The 27,873-nt window shown below is 43.9% G+C and overlaps 2 protein-coding genes across 2 annotated transcripts; both read left to right on the plus strand.

Moving 5' to 3' along the window:
- The first annotated feature begins 2,669 nt into the window (after positions 1-2,669).
- On the plus strand, positions 2,670-5,682 carry LOC309601484 (immediate early response 3-interacting protein 1). Its single transcript, XM_082334510.1, has 3 exons — positions 2,670-2,771; positions 4,537-4,638; positions 5,546-5,682. The coding sequence occupies exons 1-3, from the start codon at positions 2,681-2,683 to the stop codon at positions 5,599-5,601; spliced, it is 249 nt and encodes an 82-aa protein (XP_082190636.1). The 5' UTR covers positions 2,670-2,680; the 3' UTR covers positions 5,602-5,682.
- Positions 5,683-9,456: 3,774 nt separating this feature from the next.
- Positions 9,457-26,423, plus strand: LOC309601539 (haloacid dehalogenase-like hydrolase domain-containing protein 2). The gene is made up of 7 exons (XM_082334588.1): positions 9,457-9,592; positions 12,079-12,180; positions 14,499-14,707; positions 17,768-17,852; positions 23,997-24,246; positions 25,219-25,282; positions 26,335-26,423. The coding sequence occupies exons 1-7, from the start codon at positions 9,558-9,560 to the stop codon at positions 26,343-26,345; spliced, it is 756 nt and encodes a 251-aa protein (XP_082190714.1). The 5' UTR covers positions 9,457-9,557; the 3' UTR covers positions 26,346-26,423.
- Positions 26,424-27,873: the final 1,450 nt, after the last annotated feature.

Here is a 27,873-nt window from a genome sequence, read left to right on the forward strand (position 1 = left end):
TACAGATTATACCAATTATCTCATGCCCAATCAATACCTTGTGCTGAAGGGCGTGCATTATGTTTTTCCAAAAAGTTATACAGCACCTCCCTGTCCACAGGGATAGTGTTATCATCACCCATTTTCTACAACAGCACACTTCAAGCAGGTTTAGTATTCAACAAGTGAGGGTGGTTTTCTCAGGGAGGCAACACGTAAGTGTTAATTTTTCACAAAAGTTTCACCCTCTACTTCCCTGAGAGGTACGCACGTAAGACAAGCAAGTTCAATATTCAAAAAAAAGTTCAACATTCAAAAAGGTGAGGGTGGTCGTCCCAGGGAGGCAACACGTAAGAGTTAATTTTCACAAAGGTTTCACCCTCTACTTCCCTGAGAGGTGCACAAGTAAGACAAGTAAGTTTAAAGGTAAGAAAGACAAACAAGAGGTGCGGCACTTTCACTCCAAGGGATCCTGTCCGTGACGCCAATAAAATGTTAAGTCCCGATCTGATTGTCAGGCTCGGGGAAGGTTTGTAATGATCCCAAGGGCGAAATTAAGACACAAACGAGGTCATATGCCGCCAATCAGACGTTTTATTGGGTAAATATAAAAGAGTAAAGCGATAGGAAAGGCAGGAAATATTAGGAGGAAATTAAGCAAGCATCCAGAGAGAGAGAAGCAAAGGATAGTCACCACCATGGATCCAGCGGCGTCCCGTTGGTCCTGTCTTCAGTTTTTCGGTGGTGGATGGCCACACTCAGGTTTCGTTGTGCCGTCTTTTATCTGGTATTGGAGAGGGAGTTTGCCCTCTCGTTTCCGTTTGGTTACCCAGGGCAACATCACGTACCCAACACATGCAAATCTACTGGTGGGGCAAGCGGCCTGACCGGATACCAGTTGGTGTCCTATTCTTGGTGGTGCCCGATAAGCCAAAGAATGGCCTGCTGCTTCAGCAAGTTTGCACAGGTTTCCTTGCCAGATGGTAGTACTTGATAAGCCAAAGAGTGGTCTGCCCTCGGGTCTTGTCAGACAAAAGAGCAGTCTGCTGTCTGGTCTTATCTGATAAACACACACAAGCAAGCTTTGAGACAATTGTTCTTAACACTGCAGTCTCTTACACCCCTCATATTTATCTATATTTAATTATAGATTTACTGCCATAATGCCCTAAGTTATGCCTGAGAACAAGAGGCAATTCCATTTGTGAGACCATTATATGCCAGCACTCACAACTTCTTAAAAATGTAGTAAAGACCTTCGGGATGAAATCTTTTCAGCCCAATATTGACTTTCTCTGTGTGTGTGAAGTTTGGTAAAAATCAAGATCAGCCTTTTTTATTATTTATAGAGACATGGAAAAAGATGTTTTGAATGATTAAAAAAAGCTTTTTGCAAACTTTGGGGGCCCCTGGATAACTAGAAATGGCTCCATTTTAAAATGTTAAACTGATAGTTTTTAGGAGGTTTGTATTCCCACTAACTGCTGACATACATGAAGTTAATAGTACACATAAGTGTTTGCAGAATCAGAGCCAACATTTGGAAATATTTTGAGTTTTCATATAAGAAATCACTTCAGCATATACTTAAATAATATTGATTTCACTGGAAGTGCAATATATGTTTTAGTCTCTTCCCTGAATTGAGACTACATTCCTTTTTGAGACTGAAATGACATACTTGTGACCAGATGACAAAACTCTGATGAATATGTTTTTGTTCTCTATTCTATCTCCCTTATTTAATATTAGTAATTTTGGGGGTAAGTTAGTAACAAAATATGCTGTGGCTCTGATGATGGGGTGCTTTCTCTCGCTTCCACTTCCAGCTGTTAAAACGTAATGTAATTTAATAGTAATGATTATTTAGATGCATAATACTACGTCATTGACTAGACTAAAGCAAGTGTTTCGGAAAGGAAAGCTGAAGACAAGAAGCAGCTGAGGTGTGGGTTTCTTTGTGGCTAATTTGCATGGTGTCTGAGTGTCTATTGATCATACAGCCCCGATGCTCAATTCACCGCTGAAGCATCAGATCATCTCACGCTTGCTGGTGAGTGGACCTTAACCCAGAGATGAAACATGGAGATATAATATTGATAAACTGTGAATAATTTACCCAGATCGTATCAGGAGTCTGTGGCAGGGCAAGGAACTGAGATGGGGTCTCGCCAGTCCACCACATTAAGCACAAAGTTATCGTTTCTATCATGGCGGATGAGTCTAATAACCATCAAAGCACAATGGTTATGCAAATCATTGTACCCTGACTGAGTAATAAAAACTATCAATCATCCGGAGTTAAGGGGTTTGCACATTGTATGATTACTGAGAAATAAAATCAGAATGATTATGCAAATCACCCCTTCAGCCAATCAGACTGAAAGATGCAAGGGAAAAAAATGTATATTTATGCATCAATAACTATACAGTATCCCTGAGCTCCAGTTATTATTATTTTTGTTATTTGACTGCAGAAGTACCTAGAGGCCCCGATCAACCCGATATAAAATATAATTGTTTTCTTTTGGATTCTGCTAAGAATCTTGTAAGATCAACGGGGGAACCCAGAGCCCGGCCACGCCTGCGCGGAGGGGGGCTGGAGGTCACGCCCACTACCACGCCCCCTTCCCCAAACCACGCTCCTCCCGGCGCCCCGCCCCGCCACGTCCCGCTCGGGCGCCGGGTCATGCCCCTGGCCATGGCGTTTACCCTGTACTCACTGCTGCAGGCCGCTCTCCTCATCGTTAACGCCATTGCCGTGCTGCATGAGGAGCGCTTTCTCCGACACGGTGAGCCGCCGCCCCCCCCCCCCCCCCCCGGGCCCGGCGGGGCCTCGTGAAGGGAGGAGCCGCCCGGAGCTCGGCTGGTGGTACCCGGCCGCGGCCATCAGGCTCGCGGCCAGCCCGGGATGCTCGGCTCCGCGGGCGCGGGAAGGGCGCCCGGTGCCGCGGAGGCCCCTCCCGACCCGCAGGGCTTCGTGGGACCCGGTGCTGCGGCTCCCCCGTAGCCTTCCCTCGCCGGTGTTGAATATCAACATGCGAGGAATTGCTTTGGGGTTTTCGGTCCTGAAGTTGAATTTTCTGCCGGTGTGGTTGACATCGCTCCTGTCGTTGCTTTGTTTCTTCCCTCCCCCCTCCCAATTTTCTTTTTTTTTCTATGCATTTCTACTATTTCATCTTCATTTGTGCTGGATGTCAGGATGTTGTAATAGTGTGAGGTGGTTTCTTTCATCTTGTCATGTCTTTTTATGATGAGATCGCACTTAGTCTTTGCACGTTCACGTTTCTGCAGTACTGAAGAAAGATCCCCAAGGTTGGGCGTCCTTGACCTTTAAAAGAAAACAAAACCCCACAAAACACAGAAAAGCCACCGACATAAAGATTTGCAAAGCCCCAGAAGAAATTACCTATGATCCAAGGTTTCCCAATTTCCTGATCCAGAGAGTCCTGACTTCTCCAAGCCAGGCTAAGCTTGGATTTTTGGTGGGAGCGCAGATAGTTATCCCTTTTTCCTGTTCCCCAGTAGGATTCACCATGAGAGACCTGCTTGGTTTGGGGTTTTCTTTTGCTTTCCTGATGAGCAGCAGCTTGAAGAAAAGGGAGATGTGAGGACTAACAGGATGGGTCAAGCCACTTGTCGGCCCCAGGTGATTCAGGAGACTTGGGAATAACTCCAAGCTCATCCGAGTGGGAAGCAGCATCTGGCAAGGTTGGTGAGGGAGAGGACTCGCCTACTGCCCCCAGCCCAGTGCCAGCAGAGTGAGCGTGACAAGAAAGGGAAAAAATCACTCAAAAGTTGTCTCTGGAGAAAAGAAACTCGCAGGTTGCACAGCGCAGGTTTGAATATTTAGAGCTGCTCCTTTCTCTGCTCCACTCATCCCCAAATGGGTCAGGGCTGTGACCAGCAGGACTCAAAAATCCCTGGTCCCATCACTGGGACCACACGCTCTGCCTCCTCGCAGTGGGTAGGGAAGGGTTTCTCCTTTGAAGGGCTGTGTAAACCTTCAGTACTTCTATTGCCCTCTGAAAAGTTCCCAAGTCTTTTTTTTTTTTTTTTTTTTAATCGCAGTTATAAAAATCATCATCCTGATTTGGAATCTGTGCTGGCTGTTTTCTGTCATGCAGCTCATTTCTCAGTGCTGAAGCATTGCTTCATACCCAACAATTATTTGCTATTTTATCTTCTGGTAAAGGACTGTGAACACATGTAGTTTGTTTGGTTTTATTCTGGTGGGTGTTTTTTTGAAGTCCAAATAAACTCATTTGTTTCTCTGGCATGCAGGGAATAGTAGTGTATTAAAAAGGTAAGGATTTCCTTTACAGAAGCATTGGTCTGTCGTTACTGTTGTGTTCATTAAAAGGTTTCACAATTTTCAGTATATTGTTTTAAAATCTGATCTTGTAATAAAGCAAATTGGTTTGTAGTTTGTTTTTCTAATGTTAGTATAAACTTAATGATATTCAAGGTAGATCACTCATTAATATTGCCAATAGCATTTGTTGTGTGGTTTTGGGTTTCTTTTCTAACATGTTTGGCTGTTTTTATGTGACACAGTTGGCTGGGGAAGTGATCAAGGGATTGGAGGATTTGGAGAGGAACCAGGAATTAAAGCACAGCTAGCGAACCTTATTCGATCTGTACGAACCGTTATGAGAGGTAAGGTGATGATCTTTTCCTTAAACATTATTGTCTGTAAAGTTTTGCTTCCGTGCTTTAATGAAATAATCTCAGCATTTTGACTCTTTTCTTCTACCAAACAGTTGCTATTTCTGCTCGTCATTTCCAATCTGTCCTTCCTTTGGGTTTCTTCCTTCATGCGTGGACTCTGTAAAGGAGGGCGCAGGTCCCAGCTAAGGTGCCCTAATTTTGATAAAGTGTAAAACATTCCCTGACTCTGTGTCTTGTCTTTCCACTGCTGCGTCTTGTCTTTCCTCGGAGTTTGGGAGCTGGGGAGAAGCTTGGTGATCAGTGTGTGCAATTAACTTCACCTTGGCTAAATTCAGTTTTATGTGAAGTACCTGGTGAGGGAAATGTAATTCCTGCAATTCTTAAGGGTAAGCCAAGCTTATGTGCCTCAAATGATGGGGGAAAAAATAGACTTTAATTTGTAAGTAAGTTACTGATAGTTTTCTTCACTATAAAGCACACCAAAATTTCCTTTTATAGGTGATGATAAAGGGGAAGTAACAAATCTTACCTGTCTTGCCCACCACAGAGTCAAAACTGATACATTTCTTCTAAATCACAGCAAAGCCAAGGATAGAAACTGACTTTGAGATGGTTTTGTTTCATTTGGAGAAAGGATTGTTCGTGTCAAATTATAACATGATGGGCCATATAAAAATATTTACGCTGTTGTTTCCTAATTTTTATTATCCTAGGCTTTGATCCTGGCTCCTTCCACTAATCCAGATTTTTGCATAAGAAAATTCAGTGTATTTTTAAAATTTTGATTGATTTTTTGCTCCTTAAAAGGTAGTCTCCCAAGGTAATAAGAAGTTCTGTCATTTTGTGATGTGCAGAAGAAAATTTTCACAGTTGCTCTTTTTTTTTTTTTCTACAGTGCCATTAATAGCAGTGAACTCCGTTACAATCGTTCTCCTCCTGTTGTTTGGTTGAAGATACCTATTGTGAAATCTTTTGGACATCCAAAGAATCAGGTTGCTAACCATCACTGCTCTGAGTTTTCTGGGATCCAGCATGGTTTAGTTGTCAATTTGACATTCAACTTAAAATAATAAAGACACTATTTCTATTTATCGTATTTCCTAATGTTCACTTGCAGTTTCATTAAACAAGATAATGGGATCAATGCAACAACGCTGCAAATATATTGGACTATGACAAGTTCTGTTGCTGCCTGTTAATAGCGTTGACTGTTAGAGTATGTGTCGTAACATATTGCGATGATTGTCGATAGGATGCGGTTTTTAAACATCTTGTTACTCAGGGATGAATTTCCTTCAGTACGCTTCCCAATTTATTTTTAAATTAAGAAAAACAACAGTGGTTTTTATTTCAATTACTACCACAATACTATTTAAGAGAATATGAATTAGGCTCTACAAACATGTTACAAATTATTGAAGTACAGTTGTGATATTGAGGGAGACAAAAACTAGCTGGGTAAAGTCCTGATTCAGTTCACGTTGGAAGCTGAACGTTCCTGGTTTGATTGAGAACAGGATTTTTCTCTTGGTGTTTGGTAGTCTTTTAAAATCAATAATGTTTCATGCTGATGGTGAAGTAAGTTGAAAATAGGTGCAATTGCTATGCAAAAATCTAAAAAAGCTGTACCTAAAGCTGGGCAACTCTGTGTTAATTTAGACTAGCAGGTGATATTAGTGATTAGCATTTGTTACTGTTCTGTCAAGAATTATTATACTTTTTAAAATGTGTGTTAAACTTCTGCGTGGTGATTAGTGTGTTGGAAGTGGGGAACCATTTGTATTCTGAGCTTCTTGGGAAATGCGGGAGGGGAATACTGTGCCCTCTTCAAATGCAATTCTTTGTTAAAAAACAGCGAATTTGCAGCTTCTTCTATTACTGCTGCTTCTTCTCCCGCCCTCCATCTTCCTTTGTTTAATTAACAGCTTACTGAAATTGAAACTATGGGTATGATCTTGCAGTTCTGTTGCAAAGAATATTGCTAATTGCTTTGGTACAGATCTTGTCTCAATTAAGACTACTGAAGAGGGCTGATTCTCATGTACCTTTTTAGAAAAGTTAGAAGTCTTATGTCTGTTCCTCTGCTAAAATCTTTTAGCTTATTTTTAAAGTGGGGAAGGCCAAAGGAAACCTGGCAGTTTCATTATGATAAAACAGCGTAGTTTATCATCTCTTCTTCCGATGTCTTGATGACTAAAGTGTACGCTGTTGTATACAAAGATAAATCTGTAAAATGTGTAAATGAATTTAATGATATTCAATCGCAGTGTTTTGCAGAGTAGAGTATATCCAGGAGGAGAGTTATATGTTGTTTCCTTTTTTTAGTGAAAACTTGTAAATAAATTCTGAATTTCTAAGTTAAGCTCTCTCTTTCATAACTCTATCTGTGTACAGCGGGAGTATCTCAAAACTCAGCTTCATCCTGTTCCAGATACCAGAGTTACTGTTCTTACATGAAATACTTTTTTCCCCATCCCTGTGGCACTTGTGAGTATCATCTCTCTGCTATGAAGCTGTATTTTGGTTTATGTAGCAAACCTAATGAGCCATGGTAACATTGACCTGAGGCAGAATAGGATTGTGCTAGTCTTTAAATTCTAGAGTAGGTAGATCTATTATAAAGTATTTCTTTATATTAATCTTCGTGTAATTCAGAGGTGATGAGGGTACAGTCTGGATTGGTTATTTTCATATATCTGTCTTTCATGGAAACCAGACGGTATGTATGTGGAACAGATAAAACATGGAAGGTATGCAGGCCTTTTTGTATTTTTGTAAAATTTTTGCAAAAAAGCAGTGGTAGATGTTTCCATTGATGCATTGGATTGGAGTACTGAATGATTTGAAGCACAGCTTGAGTATCATTTCCTTTTTGTATTTATTGACTGTTAAAACACTCATTCTTACTAAAATAAAAGCCAGTACTAAAGATTACAAGCAGCAGCTTTAAAAATGGGTAAAAAGTGATTTCCCCCCTCTTTCTGTCCTTTCAGAAAGGCTGAAGTTTCAGTGCGTGGCTTACAGCACACGGGCAGATAATTTTAAAATCAATTAGGCACATGCAGTAAAAAGGAGCAGTGGTTCTGTGCAGCAGGAATCCTGCATTTGAGGCAAAACTGGGACGTGTTTTACCTGGCAGATGCAAAATAGTGATTCAAAGTGGGGCAGCAGCTGAAGATCAGGTCTCCCAGGTAACGAGCAGGGATGAGGGCAAAAAGGTAGACAGCAAACAGGCAGAGAAGGAAGGAGTGTAGAGAAAAACGGCAAGGGAGTAATTACACTGGCACTGTCTCCTTGTGCGGCTTTGAGCAGTTCTGAAACATGTCTGCTGTGACTGAGTTTAAACAAGGCGAAGCACCTCAAACCTGGCAGGGGCTCGGGTTCTTCAATAACAGGGAGCATGCAAAAAAAGTTTCCACTTGGCAAAGAGCTCCACGTGCAAAGTAGCCTGTGATCCAGTCGTCACTTCAAACCATGAAGAGCATTATCACTCATACCTGGCACAGAAATGACAATAACCAGAACATTTTACAGATCAAGGTGAGGACTACGACTTTCCAGTGTAGAATAATTGGCTCATTTCTAGTAAGGATTTGTAAACGGAAGATGTTTTCACAGCAGTAGATTCCAGTGTGGTGGTACCAGTCGTGGCTGGCTGTGTGGTGAAAATGAAGCTTGTGGGACACTTAAAATCATAGAATTGTGTGTAGGTTGGAAAAGACCTTTAAGATCATCAAGTCCAATCATTAACCTAACATTACCAAGTCCACCGTGTCCCTAAGTGCCACATCACAGAGTCTTTAGTGCAAATACAGACAGGAATAAGGGATCACTTCTGTATACCTGTACTGTTAAAGGTTTTGTTTTGAAGGACATGGGGACAGGCAAAGGGAAAAGCAGGAAGGTAATGGGTTTGTACACGAGTAAAGGAATCTCAAACTCACTTTAATTATCTTTGACCTCTCACCTTAGGTTGCAATGTTATGAATTTAGAATTGTACCATCTTATATACCTTGGATTTTTTGATGTACCATCACAATCTAAACCTGTGAATGTATATCATACTTAATTCATTGATGTGCCCTCGTTTCTTATGAAATCCTAACTGCAATAGCTTAAAGTGCAATTGCATCTAATCATGTTTTCTGTATGTTGCCTCTCCTGCAGATGAGCATGGCATGCTCTGCTGCCATCACAGGCAGAGTGGTCTCCACAGACTGGGGGCTTGCTACTGTCACAGGCGAAGCACAGTCCTTACAAAGATATGTTTCCAACAGAGCAGCTGTAGGAAGCTGATGTCCACAAATACCTCACTGGGCGGCTTCAGCCTGGAAGCGCACCGGGGCCGCATCCCCCAGAAGACCGCTCCAGAAGGCGGCTGTTCCCCCCTCCCTCAGCGTGCAGGCCCGGGCCGCAGGGCCGGCCTGCCTCCAGCGGAGAGAAACGTCCGCCCTTCCCGCTGAGGCGCCGCTCGCCCTTTGCCCCTCAGCGCCGCCGCGGGCTGCCCGCCGCGCCGCCTGTCGGCGACTGCCAGAGACCAGCCCGGGGACACCGGCTCTTGAGGGCTGAGCGCTGCCGCCGTTTCGCGCCTGGCCGCAGCTGCGGCTGCCATGCCGGTAGCAAGTGGGCACCGGCGCTCGGCCGGGCAGCCCCGGCTCGGCGAGGGCCCCGCGGGGCGAGGCGGCTGGAGGCAGGTTAGTCTCGGGGAGGGGGGGGCTGCTGCCAAGCTGCTCTCCCCTCTCGTCCCAGTGGGCCCGCCTGCCTTCTTCGAGCGCGAACGGGCGGACGGAACCATCCACGTCACGGGAAAGGGGAGCCCGCCGAGCTCGGAGGCCCCCCCCTCCAGAGAATGGACCAGCCCACCTGCCCATTGTAAACTGGCGGAAAGAGGCGGTACCATCTCAGTATGGCGAAGGCATCCGTCCTCGAAGGCGTTGTGGGGTAGGGGAGCGGCCCCGGGGCTCCCCAGCGAGCAGGGAGACGCTGACTGTCCCCGGCTCCTCAGGGGGAAATGGCAGGCCCACAGGGGAGGCCGTGTGGGCTCTCTGTGGGGCTGGGTGGGTGGGTGGCCCTGGAGCCTGGGGCCCCACTCCCCTCAGTGCAGCCGGCCTCGGGCCTGGGCCGCTCTGTTGCCTTGTCCTGGGGCTCGCCAGTGGCTTCAGGGGCTCCAGCTTTGCTGCCTGGCTTGTGCCGTTTTCCGAGGGAAAGGCCCGGCCTTTGCTGGCGGTACTGCGCAGGCCCTGTGGTGGGGTCTGGGGGAGAGGAGGGACAGGAGCTGGGGGAGGCCGGCCTTGTGCAGGCAGTGCTGGGCACCTCTGCCATGGAGATCAGCCCCTCCGTGGCCCCAACACATCTGTGCCATTACAAGCCTTCCAGCAAGGGGATGAGGCCTCTTTCATGTAGGTTGTGAGCACCTCGTGTCCCTATACGGCATGTAGGCCCCTTAGACTGCCAAAGACCAGGTGGGAGTTGAACTGGATGGTCCCTCGTGTCCTGACCAGCCTGAATTATCGTATGGCTTCATCCCGTTGCTGTAGCTGTAATGCCAGCATGAAGGTGAGGTTCCCTTAACATGGGCTGTGATTATGAAAACTGAGGTACTGAAGTTTTTCAGGACTTTCTTAATAGGCTATGAGCTTTATACTTAAAATCAGCTATGCTGAAAACTGGCTCTGCAAGTAGTTATTTGCAGAATAATGCCACCTGAATAAATACACTGACTGTGAATAGGAGAACCAATGGAGATCTAGGGTAAAAGAAGAATAAAAAAAAAATATCCCATTTCTGCTAACCTAGGGTATTCTATCCCCATCCTTAGCTGTGCTATCCATGCAGGCATGGCACAGTTGCTCTGCAGTCATGTGTATTTGGCTAGAGAATTTATATAATAGCACCTTCTTCAGTCCTCTTTTTAATCTCTCTCAGCACTCAAAATTCCCTGTGCTAGAGTTGAAGTGCCTGAGGGAAGAGAGTTTTTTTTATCATGGAGATAATGTGGAGTCATGCAAATTCTATTCTGTTCAAGCACTTTGTCTACACTAAGTATTTTACTCAGAGAAGATGTCTTAGAAACCTGGTGCCCTCTTTTCCCATGCAATTGATGAAGCTCCCTTAGGAGTTCTGTTATCAGCTCTTTATCATAGACTTTTAACCTTGGCCTGTGTAGCAACAGACATACTATAAAATAAGCATTATATTTTTTTCTTACTGCAGGGAACCAGCAGGAGTCATGAAAGTGGAATTTCAAAGTTTTCTGCACGTGTCTTGTACCTGAGACATCAAGTTCACGTGATCTTGATCATTGATAAAACTGTCTGCAAAGATAAAACTGTCCTGATTGATAGAAAATTAGATTTATTAAGGCAGGTTCTAATCATGGTGTTGACTACTCTGTGTGTTTTTTAAAAGTACATACATGTTACATGTTCTGTCTGTAACCAAAAGGGCTCAACATAAAATCGTGATGACTTGCTAGTGATGACAGATCAGGTAGTTGTTATTGTCTAACGAACAGGAGAAAAGCTTCCGTATTGGATATTTGCTAAGAAATAGTTCAGCAAACTTGCTTGTGGAGCAAAATACAGCACTTGCAGCACACATAAGGAGAAGTACTAGTTTCTGAAGACAGCTTTTTAGCCAGATGACTTGCACGTGACCTCACTCTCTTCTTCCCCAGTGCTTTTGCCCTTTGAATGCTGGCTTCTATTTTGGGCTAAGTCTCCTTTAGTGTGACACAGAAGCTTGCTGTAGAAAAACTGCTTGACTGTCCCCTTTGCAAGAGGAGGGAGTAACCCTTTGGGGTGCTGAATATCCTTGAGCCCTGAGAGCTTCCAGGCTAAATCCATGCTGGCACGCAGGCAGTCGACCACCGAATAACCTAAGAGTTAGGGCACCTGAATTGTTTTGTGGGCTGGATCACCATAGATCTCGCTTACAAAAATAAAATTAACAATATCCACTTTTGCAGAGCTTTTTGAGCTTTATGGTCGGAGCACTGTATCATCGCTTAGTAGTATTGTATTTATTTTTACTTGAACAGCGCCATTGGTGTCGATGGGACTTGCCGAAATGTGCTTGCTGAGGCCTTGAACCAGCAATACCAGACCTAATGATCCTCTTCCCAACAGTCTTAGTTGTTTAGAGAATTTTTTGACGTGCACAAATAAAGGCACTTAAAAAACAAATAGCATCTGATTTCCATATACAGTCTTTGGGAAAATACCACCCCATCAATTATGTATTTTTTTAAACACTGCCTTTTATTTCTCTGTCTAAAGGGGCCCATTTAATACTGCGAGTAATGTTCTGAGTAATACTGGGCTTGGCACAAATGAGGCGCTTAAATGAGTTCCTTATTTTTATTATCCATTGTCTGCTAACCAGTTTTTTGTTGTTTCGTTTATTTGCCTTTTCCCTGGGGAAGGAAGGATGGCAGCTCGGTGTGTGCTGAAAGCTGTCTTGGTGGATCTCAGCAGCACGCTTCACATTGAAGACTTGGCTGTGCCAGGTGCACAGGAAGCTCTTAAAAGGCAAGCTACCTTTTTCGATTTCCTCTGATTGATAGGTTATGCCAGCACTGTTTGCACAAAGACACTTCTTTAAGTAAACAGGCCTGAAGCTTCTGCTTTTTTACGCTGTCATGGATAAGCAAATATGCAGCCAAATTCTGCTTTTTTATTTACACCCGTATTAATACCAAGAGAAATCAGCAAAGGGCCTAGATATTGAAAAGTTGCCATGTATCACCTGAGCCCCCGCAGCTTTCCTAAGTTGTTCTCTAGGTCTTTTCTAAGTCTTTTCTAGACAGAAAAAGACAATATTTAGAGTGTTTCTGGTAATTCATATGGGACTACAGCCTTAGCCAAAGTGGAAAGTAGTTAAGTTAACCTGAATTACCCCATGTACATCAAAGTCACTTCAGCTGAGCTGTTCCTCGGTGCTTTGTTTAACTACAGGAACCTGATTGTTTGTCTGAGCCCTTAGGTCTGTGGTGAGCTGAAGTGGAATAACAGAGAGAATAACTTGGCCTAGTGAGGAAGGCATACTTTGCAGAGTTCTCATTTCATTTGGTCTTTCAACCAAGGCTTTGCTTTATTATTTTTAAAGTTTCTTTTTGCTAGGTAAACAACCTCAGTCATTTTTTAGTTTGAGAAACATTTGATAATACAGTCCATCTTTGTATTGGCTGCTTAGATTTTTATAAAGCTAGACCGTTGCTCAGAGGAAAAGTTCACAGAGGGATTAGGAAACTCTGCATTTCTTTTCACAAATAGTTCTGTGGAAATAATTATCTCCTAAAGATGTAAAATTGCAAGGAAGTAAAAACTGCTAAAGCATTGGGTACTCATTCATTATCCATTCATTCACTGGACCTTGTCTGCCTGGTGTTTCATGCTGCAGGAAGAACTTGTGCCAGGTGAGAGTCAGCATTCTTGAAAATCCATATATATATATATATATATATATAAAAATAAAAGTGGCAATATTGTCAAGAAGAGCTCAGTATCTGTCCTGTCTGCTGCTCACCCCCAAACTCCCAGGCAGTAGACTGGACAGAAGAAATGGCTTCTGTAGAATCAGAAGACAAACTGTTTTATAAAGCTACTGATTCTCCTTTGTCTTCTGCTTCTGCTTGATTCCTACTGAGCTGTGCTCATGCAGGCCCTGTACTGGCTTTGGCAAGGGAGGGGGTTAGAGAAGGGATAAGGTGCAGAGAGAGTCTGGTGCTGTTTGTCGGCTTCAACCTGCTGTCACAGGTATGGAGAGCAGGTGTCATTTCACTGCCAAGAACAGCCAGGTCTTTTTGCTTAGAGGTTTGAAAAAAATATTTTCTCATGCTCTTTTCTGCTAATCCATGTCATTGTCCTTCCTAAAGAGATGCTGAAATGATTGGCAGGCAGCTTGCTTAGGGAACAAATGGATAGATTCCATTTTCAGGGTTACTTCTCAGTATTGAGGTCCATAGGAAAAAAAAAATACTAATTTTACCAGGGGACTTTTTCACCAGTTCATATTTGTGAAGGGTCAGTGTATCTGACAAACAAGAGAAAGAAGTGGCAGGTGCAAGCAAATCTCCAGCGTTGACCAACTTTATTCTGATGTTCTCCATGCAGTCCTGATGCCAGTGTTTGTTTCTATAGCAACAAACAGAGAAAGTGATGGTGGGGGAATAATTAAAGGGAACGCTGTTGAAATTGTCACTTAAAATTATTTGATTGTTTGGTAGCATGTACTGTCAGTGTAGGGCAATAATGTGGTTTTATGTGATATTGGTGTTTCTCAGTAAAGGGAGAAATGGCTGCAAAAGCTGGCATAAAATCGCCGCACAGGTAACATAGGCTCCTAGAGCATCCTACATCTCTGAATGAGCCACAGCTGCTGTGAAATTCACTTGGCATGTGGAGTTCAATATATTAATTTAGCAACAAGGTTCTTTTGTTTATTTATTTTGGTTCAGGATGCTGTTGATCCAGAGTACAGGGCTGGTTTATTTATTATCTAGTTTGAATTAAAAGGCTTTTCAAACTAGTTGTTGATCATAGATGTGTTTGCTACTAATATGAAGATGGAGTTTGGAATCACCATTTTCCTCCAGACTTTTCCTGGTAGAAGCAAAGCAGGGGAGACTTGGTCTTGTTTTGGTAGCTGTAATTCTTGCCATCTGTTTCACATTGCCCTCTCAGTCCACAGAAGTTAACAACCTCATGGTTCTTGTGTGGCACCAGTACTCTGGGATGTATACAGTCTTTTCATCCGCAGCCTTTAGACAAATGGTCCTTTTTCAGTCCCAAAGAGACGTAAATAGAAGGATGCTGTGGCCAATTTGCCTTTGCTCTTCATCCATCAGGCTGCACAGTGCTCCGGTTATCATTCAATTTGTGATGAACATGACGAAGGAGTGCAAGAGAGACCTGCTGGAGAGGCTGACGAAACTGGGATTTGACATTGCAGAAAATGAGATCTTCGCATCTCTGACAGGAGCCAGAAATCTTCTGGAGCAAAAGCAGGTGTGGCCTCTCCTCTTGGTGGATGATAAGGCCCTGCCTGATTTCACAGGTGAGGTGGTCAGAGAACAGCATGGGGGAAGTTACTGGACAACTAAGGAAACATAGTACTCTCCATTTTGTAGAATGAAAATCATATACATACCACTAGCCATGATGAAGCCTGAAATGTGGAACTCTGGAGAGTCATAAAGGTCCTTTCTTCTTTTTAAATTAACATTAAACAGTCTGAAGTCATAGCTTCTTGAGGAGTAGTGGAAATGGCAGCCAAAGCCTTCAAATAGTCAGGAATTTGGGTAAAACTCAATACTTCTTATTAATTTCCAGTGTAAAAAAAAAAAGTAATACTTATCACTAGATCATTGGAGATTTATTGCACCTACCAGTGCTGATTTGTTTTATAGCAAGGATGTGCCAGTTTGTTGGAAATCTGGTTTCCCTCAGCTATTGTACAGAGGTTATGCTCATAAAGAGCTGAAAAGCCAGTGTGTAGGCACACACTGGAGGCTATTTCTCTCTTAATAGATTATTATTAAATGCAAAATCTCCAGGTAGTTATTGTTACTTATCTTGTATTGAACATCTAGGTCTCACTCCATGTACTTTGATACCTTAATTGGTGACAGAAGGTTCATCGCCCTGACATCTCTAGATTGTTGTCTCTAAAGACCTGGTTAAAACTTGCTTTACTTTCAGATGTTGCCATTTCCCTCCCTCAACAATAAGGGGAGTAGAAGATGATGTATTCTAACTTGGACATGTCTGGCAGGTGCCTGAAGCTAGGACAGTTAGTCCTTGACTTAACCACATCATTGTTTCAAGAGTAGTGAAGATATACCCACGTTTTTAACGTACTCAGAGTTGAAAACTGTATATTGTATATTCAGACTTTCATTTTGTCCTGGTTTCAGCTGGGATATAGTTAATTTTCTTCCTAGTAGCTGGTAGAGTGCTGTGTTTTGGATTTAGGATGAGAATAATGTTGATAACACACTGATGTTTTGGTTCTTGCTGAGCAGAGTTTACACTAGTCAAGGACTTTTCAGCTTCCCCTGCTCTGCCAGGTGCACAAGAAGCTGGGAGGGGGCACAGCCAGGACAGCTGACCCAGACTGGCCAAAGGGCTATTCCATACCATATGACATCATGCTCAGCATATAAAGTCAGGGGAAGAAGAAGGAAGGGGGGGATGTTTGGAGTGATGGCGTTTGTCTTCCCAAGTAACCATTACACGTGATGGAGCCCTGCTTTCCTGGGGATGGCTGAACACCTGCCTGCCGATGGGAAGCAGTGAATGAATTCCTTGTTTTGCTTTGTGCACACGGCTTTTGCTTTACCTATTAAACTGTCTTTATCTCAACCCATGAGTTTTCTTGCTTTTACTCTTCTGATTCTCTCCCCCATCCCACCGGGGGGGAGTGAGCGAGCGGCTGTGTGGTGCTTAGTTGCTGGCTGGGGTTAAACCATGACACATTTAAAGTCAAGGCATCAAAAATGTGGATGGCTTACCACTGCTCCCTGCCCCTTGCCTTATGAACTGAAATCCTTATGGCTGTGTAATTTAAGTAGATTCTAATCTTGCTAGGAGCTAGACATTTCCTGTTAAATTTTAGTGCCATAGTCTAGTCAGTAATCTTCAGAAAGATAAGCATTCAGGAGAAAAGCCTCTGTGGGCTCTGAGAGCAATGAAACCTGATAATCTCTTCCACCTAACATCATATCCAGAGAAATACGCCCCCAGCAATACTCTGTATTTGTGTTCTCAGGAAGGCTTTCTTGGGTCAGAAACAGCAGAGACAGCAGCTATTTCACCAAAGGTGGTTAAATCAATTTAATCTACATGTATTTGGGATCTTTTCATCAGTTTTACAAAATTAGCATCAGCTACTGTAAAAGATGGCAAAGATAGAGGTATTAGCAGAGTACATTGGTGGCATTTTCTGTGTTGCTTAGATCTGGAATGGATTGTTTTGTTTCTTTTTGCTACAAGCGGTTTTGTTCATATTCTCTCAGTGCTGCTCTTGAAACATTGAAGTACAATGGAGAATGTTTTAAATTCCCATTAATGGCTGCTATTGAACTATTCTTGGCTAATCTCTCTATAAAGTTGGTCACAGATGGATGAATGTAATCCATTCTTGGTTAAAGGACCCAGATGCTTTTGGATGGTGTCACAAATCCACATGGCATCTCTGAGTGTACATTTTGCTGTCTGAGCTGAAGGACATGCGGCAGGAGACATCAGTCAGCAGGCTGCAATGACACTCTCTGGAGACCCAGGAGCTCTAGTTATCCCAGTAAAGGTGTAGAGAATATGCTGTGTGAAGGCAGAACAAAACCCCCCAGCAAGTGCAGGATGCAGCTGATACTTAACCTGTTCTAAATGAAACTCTCTGGTACTCCTGTTTCTCCTGTAGATGCTGCTCTGCTTCTGTTGCTGGTTCTGTTCAGAGGTGGCACTGCCATGTAAAGAGTCATGTTCCTCCGGAGCAGTGCAGGACAAAGGAGGTGCAAGCTGTTCTCAAGGGGGACTAATCCACATTAAAAAAAAGACCTTCCAGAAGAGCCAAAACTAACCTAGTGTAACAACTTCTAGGTCATGCTGCAATACCATCTTTGCCATCATAACCAGACTGATATGTAGAACAACGGTCAGGCTTTTTACCCTAAGTGGAGTTTTCTGTGACTAGAGGGAATAGAAAAACTGGATGGAATTCACTAGTCTTCCTGCTTTACTGTCTTCCAAAGCAGATGAATATATGTAGAAAGAGATTCTTAGATAACAAAAAGTAATTCAGTTAAAAAAGTGATTTGTGCGGTCTGCTGCAGTTCAGTGGAGGCAGTGAGAGAATCACTGTTCAACAGTCGCTGCTAAGACTATCCAGCTGCAGGGTTGTGTTCATCATGAAGGATGGCAGAGTCTGGATAGATCAACACCTTTTCCACAGATGCTTTCCTCATTTCTAAAAGACTTAAAACTAGTCTATGATGTGATGTGTCTGTGTCAGAAAATACTCATTTTTGCTGTAAAGTGATTAATTGCACTTGTTGACTGTGTACTGCTAAGTATGAATAAAATTCTGTTTGCTCAGAGTCATGTTTTGATTTTCTAGGGATAGCCACTGATGACCTCAATGCAGTGGTGGTAGGGCTGGCTCCTGAGCACTTTCACTATGAGATGATGAACAGAGCGTTTCGGTAAGTCAGCCCCTCCTGGTGGCTTTTTGAATGGTGGCTGTCTTGTGCTGGGCCCTGTACCTCTACATAGGTGAGGAAATCCTTCTTGTATGCGAAGAAGAGGGTGGTAGCAATATCACCGTTACGCAGCATGATTATGGTGTCTTCCTCCGTGTCTGAGAGAGAGCCACTAACCTTGGTGGATTTGGGACCTTAACCATGAACTTCAGGCAGTCCAACCCTGGTTTTCATAGCTTTCAGTCTGTAAATAAACTATAGAAGTACAGTCACGGTTGTCATAGAATCATAGAAGGCTTTGGGATGGAAGGGACCTTTAAAGGTCATCTAGTCCAACCCCCCTGCAATGAGCAGGGACATCTACAACTAGATCAGGTTGCTCAGAGCCCCATCCAGCCTGGCCTTGAATGTTTCCAAGGATGGGGCATCTACCACCTCTCTGGGCAACCCATTCCAGTGTTTCACCACCCTCATCATAAAAAATTTTTTCCTTATGTCTAGTCTGAATCTACCCTCTTTTAGTTTAAAACCATTACCCCTTGTCCTGTCGCAGCAGGCCTTGCTAAAAAGTCTGCCCCCATCTTTCTTGTAGGCCTCCTTTAAGTACTGAAAGGCCACAATAAGGTCTCCCCGCAGCCTTCTCTTCTCCAGGCTGAACAACCCCAGCTCTTTCAGCCTTTCCTCATAGAAGAGGTGTTCCATCCCTCTGATCATTTTTGTGGCCCTCCTCTGGACCCGCTCCAACAGGTCCATGTCCTTCCTGTGCTGAGGACTCCAGAGCTGGACGCAGTGCTCCAGGTGGGGTCTCACCAGAGCAGAGTAGAGGGGCAGAATCACCTCCCTCGACCTGCTGGCCATGCTGCTTTTGATGCAGCCTGGGATATGGTTGGCTTTCTGGGCTGCGAGAGCACATTGCTGGCTCATGTCCAGCTTTTCATCTATCATTACCCCCAGGTCCTTCTCCTCAGGGCTGCTCTCAATCCCTTCATCCCCCAGCCTGTACTGATACCGGGGATTACCCTGACCCAGGTGCAGGACCTTGCACTTGGCCTTGTTGAACCTCATGAGGTTCACACAGGCCCACTTCTCGAGCTTGTCCAGGTCCCTCTTGGATGGCATCCCGTCCCTCAGGCGTGTCGACTGTACCACTCAGCTTGGTGTCATCTGCAAACTTGCTGAGGGTGCACTCGATCCCGCTGTCTATGTCACTGATGAAGATATTGAACAGCATTGGCCCCAGAATGGACCCCTGAGGGACACCACTTGTCACTGTTCTCCATCTGGACACTGAGCCATTGACCACTACCCTCTGGATGCGACCATCCAGCCAATTTCTTATCCACTGAACAGTCCGCCCATCAAATCCATATCTTTCCAAGTTAGAGAGGAGGATATTGTGGGAGACCGTGTCAAAGGCCTTACAGAAGTCCAGATAGATGACATGCGTAGCTCTTCCCTCATCCACTGATGCAGTCACTCCATCATAGAAGGCCACTAGGTTGGTCAGGCAGGACTTGCACTTGGTGAAGCCGTGCTGGCTGTCTCGAATCACCTCCCTGTCCTCCCTGTGCCTTAGCATAGCTTCTAGGAGGATCTGTTCCATGATCTTCCCAGGCACAGAGGTGAGGCTGACAGGTCATTGAGGTGAAAAAGTTAGCAATGCTTCAAGAAGAAATACACATAAACAAGGATGTTGGAAAGTATTCGGGAGACGGCTTCTATGTTCAAACCTCAGCCTTCAGAGCTCAAATGTTATAGGGAAGGAAATCCAGTATTTAGGGCAGATGATTCCTTACTTACCTAGTGCAGGATTTCTAGCAATTTCTTCTGAAGCGTCCTGTGTTCAGGAGTGGCCAGCACAATATGCTGGGCTAGATGAACTATGGATCTGATCCGGTCTGTCTTATTTCTAAAGCTCTTCGTTTTGTGTGTTGATTAAGGGGTAAATCAGATAAAATTTATCTGTGACTGTACAGGAGTCAAGATGCAATAGTGTGTGCAGAGGTGCATAGCCATGCATTCTTCTCTCTAGTTCTAGCTCAGCACAGCACTCTTGATTTTAACTTGAAAAAACCTTTAGCTTCAAAGACTTGAACGTGAGCCTGTTGCCTAGTTTAGCCCTGGTGATGTGCCTTTTGTCTGTTGTGAAATGCGCAGAGAAAGGTCATCTGAACATCCCACCTCCCCTGCACCCCAACAGAGCCTGCTGTGCTTCCGTTTCATTTCGCTGGGAGCTCTCTGAACCCACTGTCCTTCAGTAGCGGTTTAGGCCAAGCTGATTAGCCTGGCCTTGTAACAGAGGAGGAGCACCCACCTGCACAGCCCATCCCACCTGTGGGAGTGCTAACCCCCGCGGGCAGCTGGTAGCCAACTTTAGTGCTCTCTCAGAGCTAAAGAAGACATCTCATAACACCCTGGATAACTCCCTGCTGTGCTACAATACATGTGATGAGTCCTTTCCACTCTTTGCTCATGGGCTGATGGCTACCACACAATTTTTCACCTTGGAATTTGAAAAAGCTGATCTCAAGCACCTTAATCTGTCTTTATAACCACTAAATCCGAAGAGGGAGTATCAATTACTGCTCACCAGTATCTTACGGAGGCTCCTTGGAGTAGGAAGCCAATGCTGTCCTTATCTGCATGCCAGTTCTATGTCATAAGAACATGTATTGACCCAAACTGATTCTCTGGCAGCCTTATTAGTGCATGTTGCCAATGGCATTGATTTTAGAGTTTTACAGCACACTCATGAGTGGACTCTAATTTCACAACTGCATGAACTTAACCCATCATGTATTCCAGTGCTTACATAATTTTATTTATTGATATTTCTGCCATGAATATATTAACCGTTGAATAATAGTCATTAGCTGCCTCAGGCTGGAGACCTGGACACTTAAAACAAGAAACCAGTCATCACATTCAGAGTCCCTGAGGGCCCCAGGCTTCCCCAGGCCAGCACATGCAGGAAAGCTTGTGGAACTGTGGAGCCCTGTGGAGGTGGGCGAGGATTTGGGCTTTTTGTATTAAACACAGAATTGGACGCTTGCTCTGGCGATGGAAGGCAGGTGCTGAAGGCCAAATCCAGTCCCCTGCAGTGGGCATGGCATGGCCTTGCTGCCCAAGGGAGACGTATTCAAGTGGGTAGCATGGAGTCCATGCTGCCTGAGTATCCTATATCCAGGGCTGTCTGGGTGGTGTGGCTGAGTATTGAGCAAGGCTGAGTCCTTCAGCTCACCTTGCCTTGTGACAGACGCGTTCCCAGCCGCTTGGCTGACTTGTCTGCCTGGAGGAAGATTTCATCCTCTGTGAATCTGTCCTGGATTTGCCCAGTGTTTTCCTGGTCATTTGTTTCAGGCTGGGCAGAGGCCCTAGGATGGGCTCTGTCTGATCTTTAACATCTCACTGACTTGTTCTGGGTTTTTCCCCAGTCCTCTATTGAGGGTAAACTGTTTTGCTGGTGTCAGTTTTGTTTGGTCTAATGGAAATATTAACTGCTGGCTGCATTCTCTTCTTCTTTAGCCTTATGCCATGTCCTTTACTTTATTCCTTGTCCTTTACTGCTCAGATGATAATTAAGTCACTCGGGATTTGCATTGCTCATAGCAAAACTTTAAGGTGAATCTGATTAAATGCAGATATCTACAGTGCCAATGCCTGTATCTGAGCTGGAGACCTGGGCTCCTGAGGGAGAGAGGAGGCACTTGTAAGGCATCATTCATTTTTCCCCGGTAGTGCTTAAAATAGGACAGTTGAACTGTGCTCTAGAAGTGCTTTTTCCTCTCCACTGACTGTGAAGAGCCCAGGCTGACTAATTACCTGGTAGGCAACTACTCAGTTGATATCCAACATTAGATTAGGTAAATCTAACCCAATATGAGTCCCAAAACAAGATACACAGAGTAAGGCCATTCTCTAGGCACTATTTGAAATGACTGAGACTAAATTTCTCTTTTTGTATACATGGGATTTTGATGCCACATTTAAAAGACTTCTCTCAGGTGAGACCTTTCCTGCAAACTGCTGAATGTAAGTGGTTGTGGTGCTGCTGTCAAATTAAATTTTTCTGTATCCTAGAGGCATCCTCCCATTGTGAACATATCTGGCTGCTCACAGATGATGATACACATGCCAGCTCTTTTCTTGTTGAGCTTGCTTTGGAACACATTGATTCAATAGAAGTGTTTTGTGATTGATAATTAAGTGAAATGAAATATTATCATTTATGTACTTCTCAGAGTACTCAGGCTGTTCTGCATGTGGGAAGGAGCAGACATCCTCTGAGGAGCATACAACTCACCTAAGCCAGCCTCTTTGAGCAGAGCTGCAGCAGAGCTCCAGAAAGGCAGTGAAGGGGCAAAGCAAGATTTTGTTTGTTTTCTTAAAGGCTTTTTTTTTTTTTTTTGTAAATCAGGTGAGGTTAAGGGGAAAAGAAATCCTCCTTTCTGCCCGGAAGATAATGGCCAATGTTTCTCCTCTGTCCCCCAGCTTTGCTAGTTGCATTCCTGTCTGTTGTGATAAAGACTGGAATTGCCTGCAGTCCCTGAAGAAGGTGCTGTAAAATTGAACGGGAAGCATTTGGCAGTCATTACCTCAACTGTCTGGAGATACTGTCTGGAGGGCTTTTGTTGCACTGAAACGGAGGCTGGGGAGGGGGAGGACTGCAATAACATTGCTGTGCTTGGTAGTACTGGGAGGATTCCTCTAGTGCAGCAGCTACGCAGGCTTCCCTTTGCTGCAGGACAGGTAGCTGCTGTGTCTACTGTAAGGAAAAACTACTGGGCAGGTAACAGAAATGGAAGAATCAAAAATTAGGTCCAGATTCTGTGAAAGCAAGCCCTCTTAAAGTCCCATTTATTACTTTGCTGTCATGGGTCCACTGTTCAGGCACTGTGTGTGCTAACAAGACACACTCCCTGCCACAAGGGTTTTACAAGGCAAGTGTTAAACAAGAGCCCTCAAGCAGACATGAAGTGAATTGACAGGGGTGACAGGGTAGTGAGGCTAAGGAGGTGCTGATTGAGATCAGTGGAGCAACAACAGTTTCTTAATTACTTCTTCCCTTAGATTTTTCCACCCACTCCAGACAATCCTGTGTTCTGTGCAGATTTTTAACAGGTAGGTCAGCTGGTAGGCAGAGATGCTGTCTGTGGAACTCCGAGGAGAGTACACGCTGTTGTGTTGGGGCAGAAATGGTCCCATGGAAGGTGGGAGGATCTCAGCTGTTGGGCAGGGAGCAGTTCCCAGTCTCTCAGACCACTGCTGCACTCACTTCCTGAGGCTCCCAGGTGCTGTGCCCAGCCAAGACCCTCCTGTAATGCTGCCACACCGTGCATTATGACCCTTCTTCTGTGACCCTTTTATTGTACTCAGAAGTGTTAGGAATCTGCTGACTTGTTGCTTTGAATTATCTTCCACTTGGAATTTTTGGTTCCCAATAGCAAGGAGCTCAAATCCAGCTTCGTTTCTAAAAGGCTCAGTAATAGTGCTGTTAACTGGGGAATTCGGTGGGACATGAATGTGCCTAATATCTTTGTGCCTTTTCGTGTAACTTGCTATTGTAATTCCTCCAATGTTAAAATACAAATTAAGGTAAAATGATTCACCTTCTACCTGGGATTCATGTGAACACCCATCTCTGCTGGAAACACATAGTTGTTCGGCCGTTACAGGTGATACCAACAGCCCCAAAAACTGATGGCTGCAGATTTCCTGGCAGCAGCATCCTGAAAGTACTGCTGTGTTCTCAGTCCAGGCGAGGAGATTAAGGTGCGAACATCATTCTTCCACTTCGATCGGTCTGCGGCTGCGTGCTCTGGAGTCCCAAGGGCCACAGCGCAGTCTTCTGTTGGTTTTTTCCTCAAGACATGACCGATCTAGTTCCATCTCCTCCTCCTTTCATTACTGATTTTCTCCATCTCCGAGTTGATGCTTGTCGTTTCTGCAACTTTTTATTTTTTTTTTTTTCCCAGGAGGAGGTAGTTGGCCTCCTGCCCAACCCCCATGACTTGGAGGGCCAGTGGTTTTTCTGTCAGGGTGGCCTTCCCTTAGGCTGCGTTGGTTCGTGGCACCTTCTTCAATTTTATCCGGTGCACCCTCCAGAGAGGGATCCCCTATCCACCACCCAGGGGACGCGCCTTCTAGCCGTGCAGCCCCAGCCGAAGGTATAGCTATACATAAAGCCAGATATTTCAAGAAAAAAGATAGCATGGCTCTGGGACCTGGACCTTTTGTAGCTGGGCTGGACTACGCAACAGACACCAAAGTGACAGTGGTGGGGAAGCCAGAAACCAAACCAGAAACCAAACCAGAAACCAAACCAAACCAAACCTTCTTCCTAGAAACTTTGCGGGGGACTGACTGTGCCCCAGAGGAGGCCGTCATGATCGGTGATGTACATGGGGACCAAATACCTGATCACCTGCCTGTTAACATAGTGATATCCTGCAGAAAGTGAAAATTTTCCACTGAGCAAAACTACAAACCACCTGTGCTCTGGGAAAGGAATTTGGGAGGGAGCTAAAAGACATAAGAGTATTTGTTTAATTAACAAACCGTGGAAAATCAACGACTATACCCTTGAAGAAGAGCTACCGGACTGATAAAAGGGAACATCTTGGCACCAAAGACTGGATGGTGGCCAGAGCTGATAGAACTGCAGAAAGTAGGTGAAAGGTAAATGTGGCGAGGGGAGATCACGACCACCGACTCAAGTCAGGACCGAAAAGACTTGCCCCCCCCACCTGAAAGGAGCATGTGTGCTAATTTGCATAGCAAGCAAGGCTAATTTTAATATAGTAAACCAATAGTGTACGAAATGTTAATCGCTAACTAATAAGTGTAAAATTAGGTGGGATTATACTAATCATGTAGTAAAATAAATATGCTGTAGTTTTGTACGAAGGTGTGCTAGCTTTGTGGATTTACCACCTAGCACCCATCTCTGCACAGACATGAAGTAAAATACCTCTGCTCTGTGTGTTAATTGGCATCTGCACACTGGGCGAATGACTGCTTTCGGGACAACAGTAGTGCTCATCTCCACTGTGTGTGTCGTGCCTCCCAATTGCCATGAACAGATCTTTCTAAAAGCGATTAAATGAGGGGTGAAAATTGAACCATCAAAACTTGCAGGATTTAATGTGTAGTCCATGGGGTTATTTCTCTTACTTCAGTTGCTATTTGATCAGGCACATAGTAAATCATTCCTGTGACAGTTTGTCTTATAAGTAGCTAAAAGATTTGACTCCGTGTAGCTGCTTTTAAGTGGCCGGTTAGTGATGTGCAAAGCAGAGAATGTCATGAAAAACTTGCTAACAAATAATGTCTGTGACCACTAACCAGCTGATCTCCTGTTCTGTCCCAGGACTGCAGGGATGATGTTGGTGGAGCCCAGAATGCGGGCATGCATGGGATTTTGGTAAGGACCGGTAAGTACTCAACAGATCGGCCATTTTGGGAGACAGTGGTGCATTCAGTGATCTGGCCCTGGGTACTGGCAGCCCCCGTGCCCAAAGTGAAGGTACGCTCTGAGCCCTGGGTCTAGCTTTGTAGAGGCCCACCATTCCTGCGGTTTGTTACACCAAGGGGCTGCTGGGAGACCCTGAGTCCATCACCCCATTCATTTTGGGGTGAATGCAGCAAATGATACATTTCCTTAGCTGCAGTGTGGCAGCCTGTCAAGCAGTAGATTGCGATTAAGTCAGGATAGGCTGTTATATTTAATGTTTCAACAGGGCTAGAGCACAGACCCCAAACTGATAGCAGGATGATATGAAGTAATATGATATGAAGATGGGGGCGGCTGATCTTGAAGGTGTGAATTTTTTGCTCTAATGACTCTAAAATCCTGACCACTAATCAAAGAACAGAGAGAACTGTTACTGTGACATCTTAGATTGCCAAAATCAGTCATAGCAATGTAACCTCTGATCATTCAGGAACTCTGGTGACATTCCCTAGTAATTACACTGGTAATTATAAAAGTAATTTTGCTTCAGACAAAAGTGGAATCTTAAGGGACTGACAGGTATTATTAATGTTATGGATGGTACCATGGACTGGGTAAGGTCTTTCTGAGGTGGCAGCTGCTCATGCCACACAGTCCATTATGTTGAAACTGAAAGCAAGTAATCCTACTCTTCCTCATAAACCCAGAAGGGAAGATGATAACATTCTTATTTCAAGAACCTACAATGCAAATATCTGAATAGTCAGTGAAAGAATAGTGCCAGTACAGTAGAGTGAAACCAGTGCATAAGTAACACTGATTTTGAGCCAGAGCCACCCCTGGAAGAATCTTCAGTAAGGCTCAGTGTTTGTTTAGGGAAGACTTGCAGGATGTTTGTTGCAGGAAAACCTCAGATGGGCATTCCTCCTACTGTGTCTGGTTGTTACTGATCCGAGGCGGCTGTAATTTTCAGGGAAAAAAAGGATACCCAAAGGAGCGCGGTAAATGTATCTTTTTGTTAATCTGTTACAGGTAAATACTGACCAGCAGATGAAGACAAAATCAGTCCGGCTCCTTACTTAACCTGTGGGAATTTCCCAGAAGCAGTGGAACATATCCTAGAGCATCTGCTGTGAGAAAGGGAATAGTTAGTTTGAAGAGACATCTGTTTCACATAATTTCCTTTACTCTTCCTTCAAAAATTGAGGTCACAGGATCAATGCATGCATTGCATCAAAAACCTAGCCATGAGCTCCTTCCGCTTGAGTTGTGAAAAGGCAGAGGATGGGTGTGGGCCCCAGCCCAGTCACGGCAAAGCCCCTTTCCTGTAGTAGTTTCATGAGGATGTGATGAGGGACTGCTGATACCCAGCAGGTGAGACAGAAAGGCTACAACCAACACAGCTGCTTTCCTGAATGACATAGGGAGCATGGCAGAGAGTTCTGTTTATTTTCAGTTTTCAAGAAATAACTGATGAAAAGCCCCGTCTAGAAAGTGTCACGTTCTTCTGCTGAATAAGCTAAACTGAAAAAAATGCACTGGAAATACTCAAGTAAATAAACCTCAAAGAGTAACAGAGCCTTAGTCAGCCTGTAGTGATTTCACTGAGTATGCCTCTGCTCTTCTCTAATTTAAAGGTAGAGATTAGACACATTTAGAAGTGACTTTTAAATTAAAATCTCACCATTGTTTAATAATAACTACTATTGATACCTTTCCTCTCATTAGAACAGATCCTGGGTTTTGTTTTTCAAATTTTACATAAAATTAAAACTGTCAGCATTTTACAGATGTTTTCATTAGATGCTGTTATTAAAAAGAATGGTACAGAAAGACAAATCTGGTATTAAATGCCTTAGAGACTGTGAATTTTTGAAATTAGACTTCAGCAGGGTCCTATTAATGCTACAGTTGCAAAATTTCACTATCATTGGGGTTTTTTGTTTCTTTTTAATGTTATGGGAAAAATCCTTCACAAGCCATGGGGACAAATTCCAGTTTTTACACAGTTGGTTAGTAGAGCTGTAAAATGAAATTTAATTCTGTAGTACGCAGTGCTTTTCCTATGCGCTAAATCCACCAATATGAACCAACTTTGTAATGATGGTAAATAACTTTTCTGGTCCATTTGCGAACTGTAATAATCAAAGTCCTTTACAGTTGTTTTACAGTGCTCCTGACTGTTAAATTATTAGATTGTAATTATACATTACTGGAGTATTAACCTTATTGAAAATATAGTTTTGTGTTAATGAGCCATGCTTGTTCTTGTTAAGAAAAATCATCGTGATGAATGAATGGGAAGCTTTCCTTACACAAAATATTGTCTGTCTGCAGTCTCACTTTGGTGGGTGGTTACCTACATTCAGATTTAATCTCTGTCTGAGACAGAACGTGTGGATGGAATAGACTCTGCAGCAGAAATACAAGAAACAATAAACACTCCCCCCCAGGAACAAAGGCCATCTTTAGATACTGTTTGTGTGCCCTCATAAATTGTAACCTACAGTTTTGAATAAATTCACACACCTAGTGTTCATGCCAACAATTCTGAACTTGTGTTGGTTTCTG

Source organism: Platalea leucorodia, assembly GCF_965183815.1.
Source record: "Platalea leucorodia genome assembly, chromosome: W".
Lineage (NCBI taxonomy): Eukaryota > Metazoa > Chordata > Aves > Pelecaniformes > Threskiornithidae > Platalea > Platalea leucorodia.

Bases quoted from the DNA above. Each gene is read 5' to 3' on its own strand.
- LOC309601484 (XM_082334510.1), top strand. From the start codon at position 2,681: ATGGCGTTTACCCTGTACTCACTGCTGCAGGCCGCTCTCCTCATCGTT. The intron at 2,772-4,536 runs GTGAGCCGCCGC...TATGTGACACAG, and splicing joins GGAGCGCTTTCTCCGACACG to TTGGCTGGGGAAGTGATCAA. The intron at 4,639-5,545 runs GTAAGGTGATGA...TTTTTTCTACAG, and splicing joins TGTACGAACCGTTATGAGAG to TGCCATTAATAGCAGTGAAC.
- LOC309601539 (XM_082334588.1), top strand. From the start codon at position 9,558: ATGGCGAAGGCATCCGTCCTCGAAGGCGTTGTGGG. The intron at 9,593-12,078 runs GTAGGGGAGCGG...TGGGGAAGGAAG, and splicing joins GTCCTCGAAGGCGTTGTGGG to GATGGCAGCTCGGTGTGTGC. The intron at 14,708-17,767 runs GTGAGGTGGTCA...TTGATTTTCTAG, and splicing joins GGCCCTGCCTGATTTCACAG to GGATAGCCACTGATGACCTC.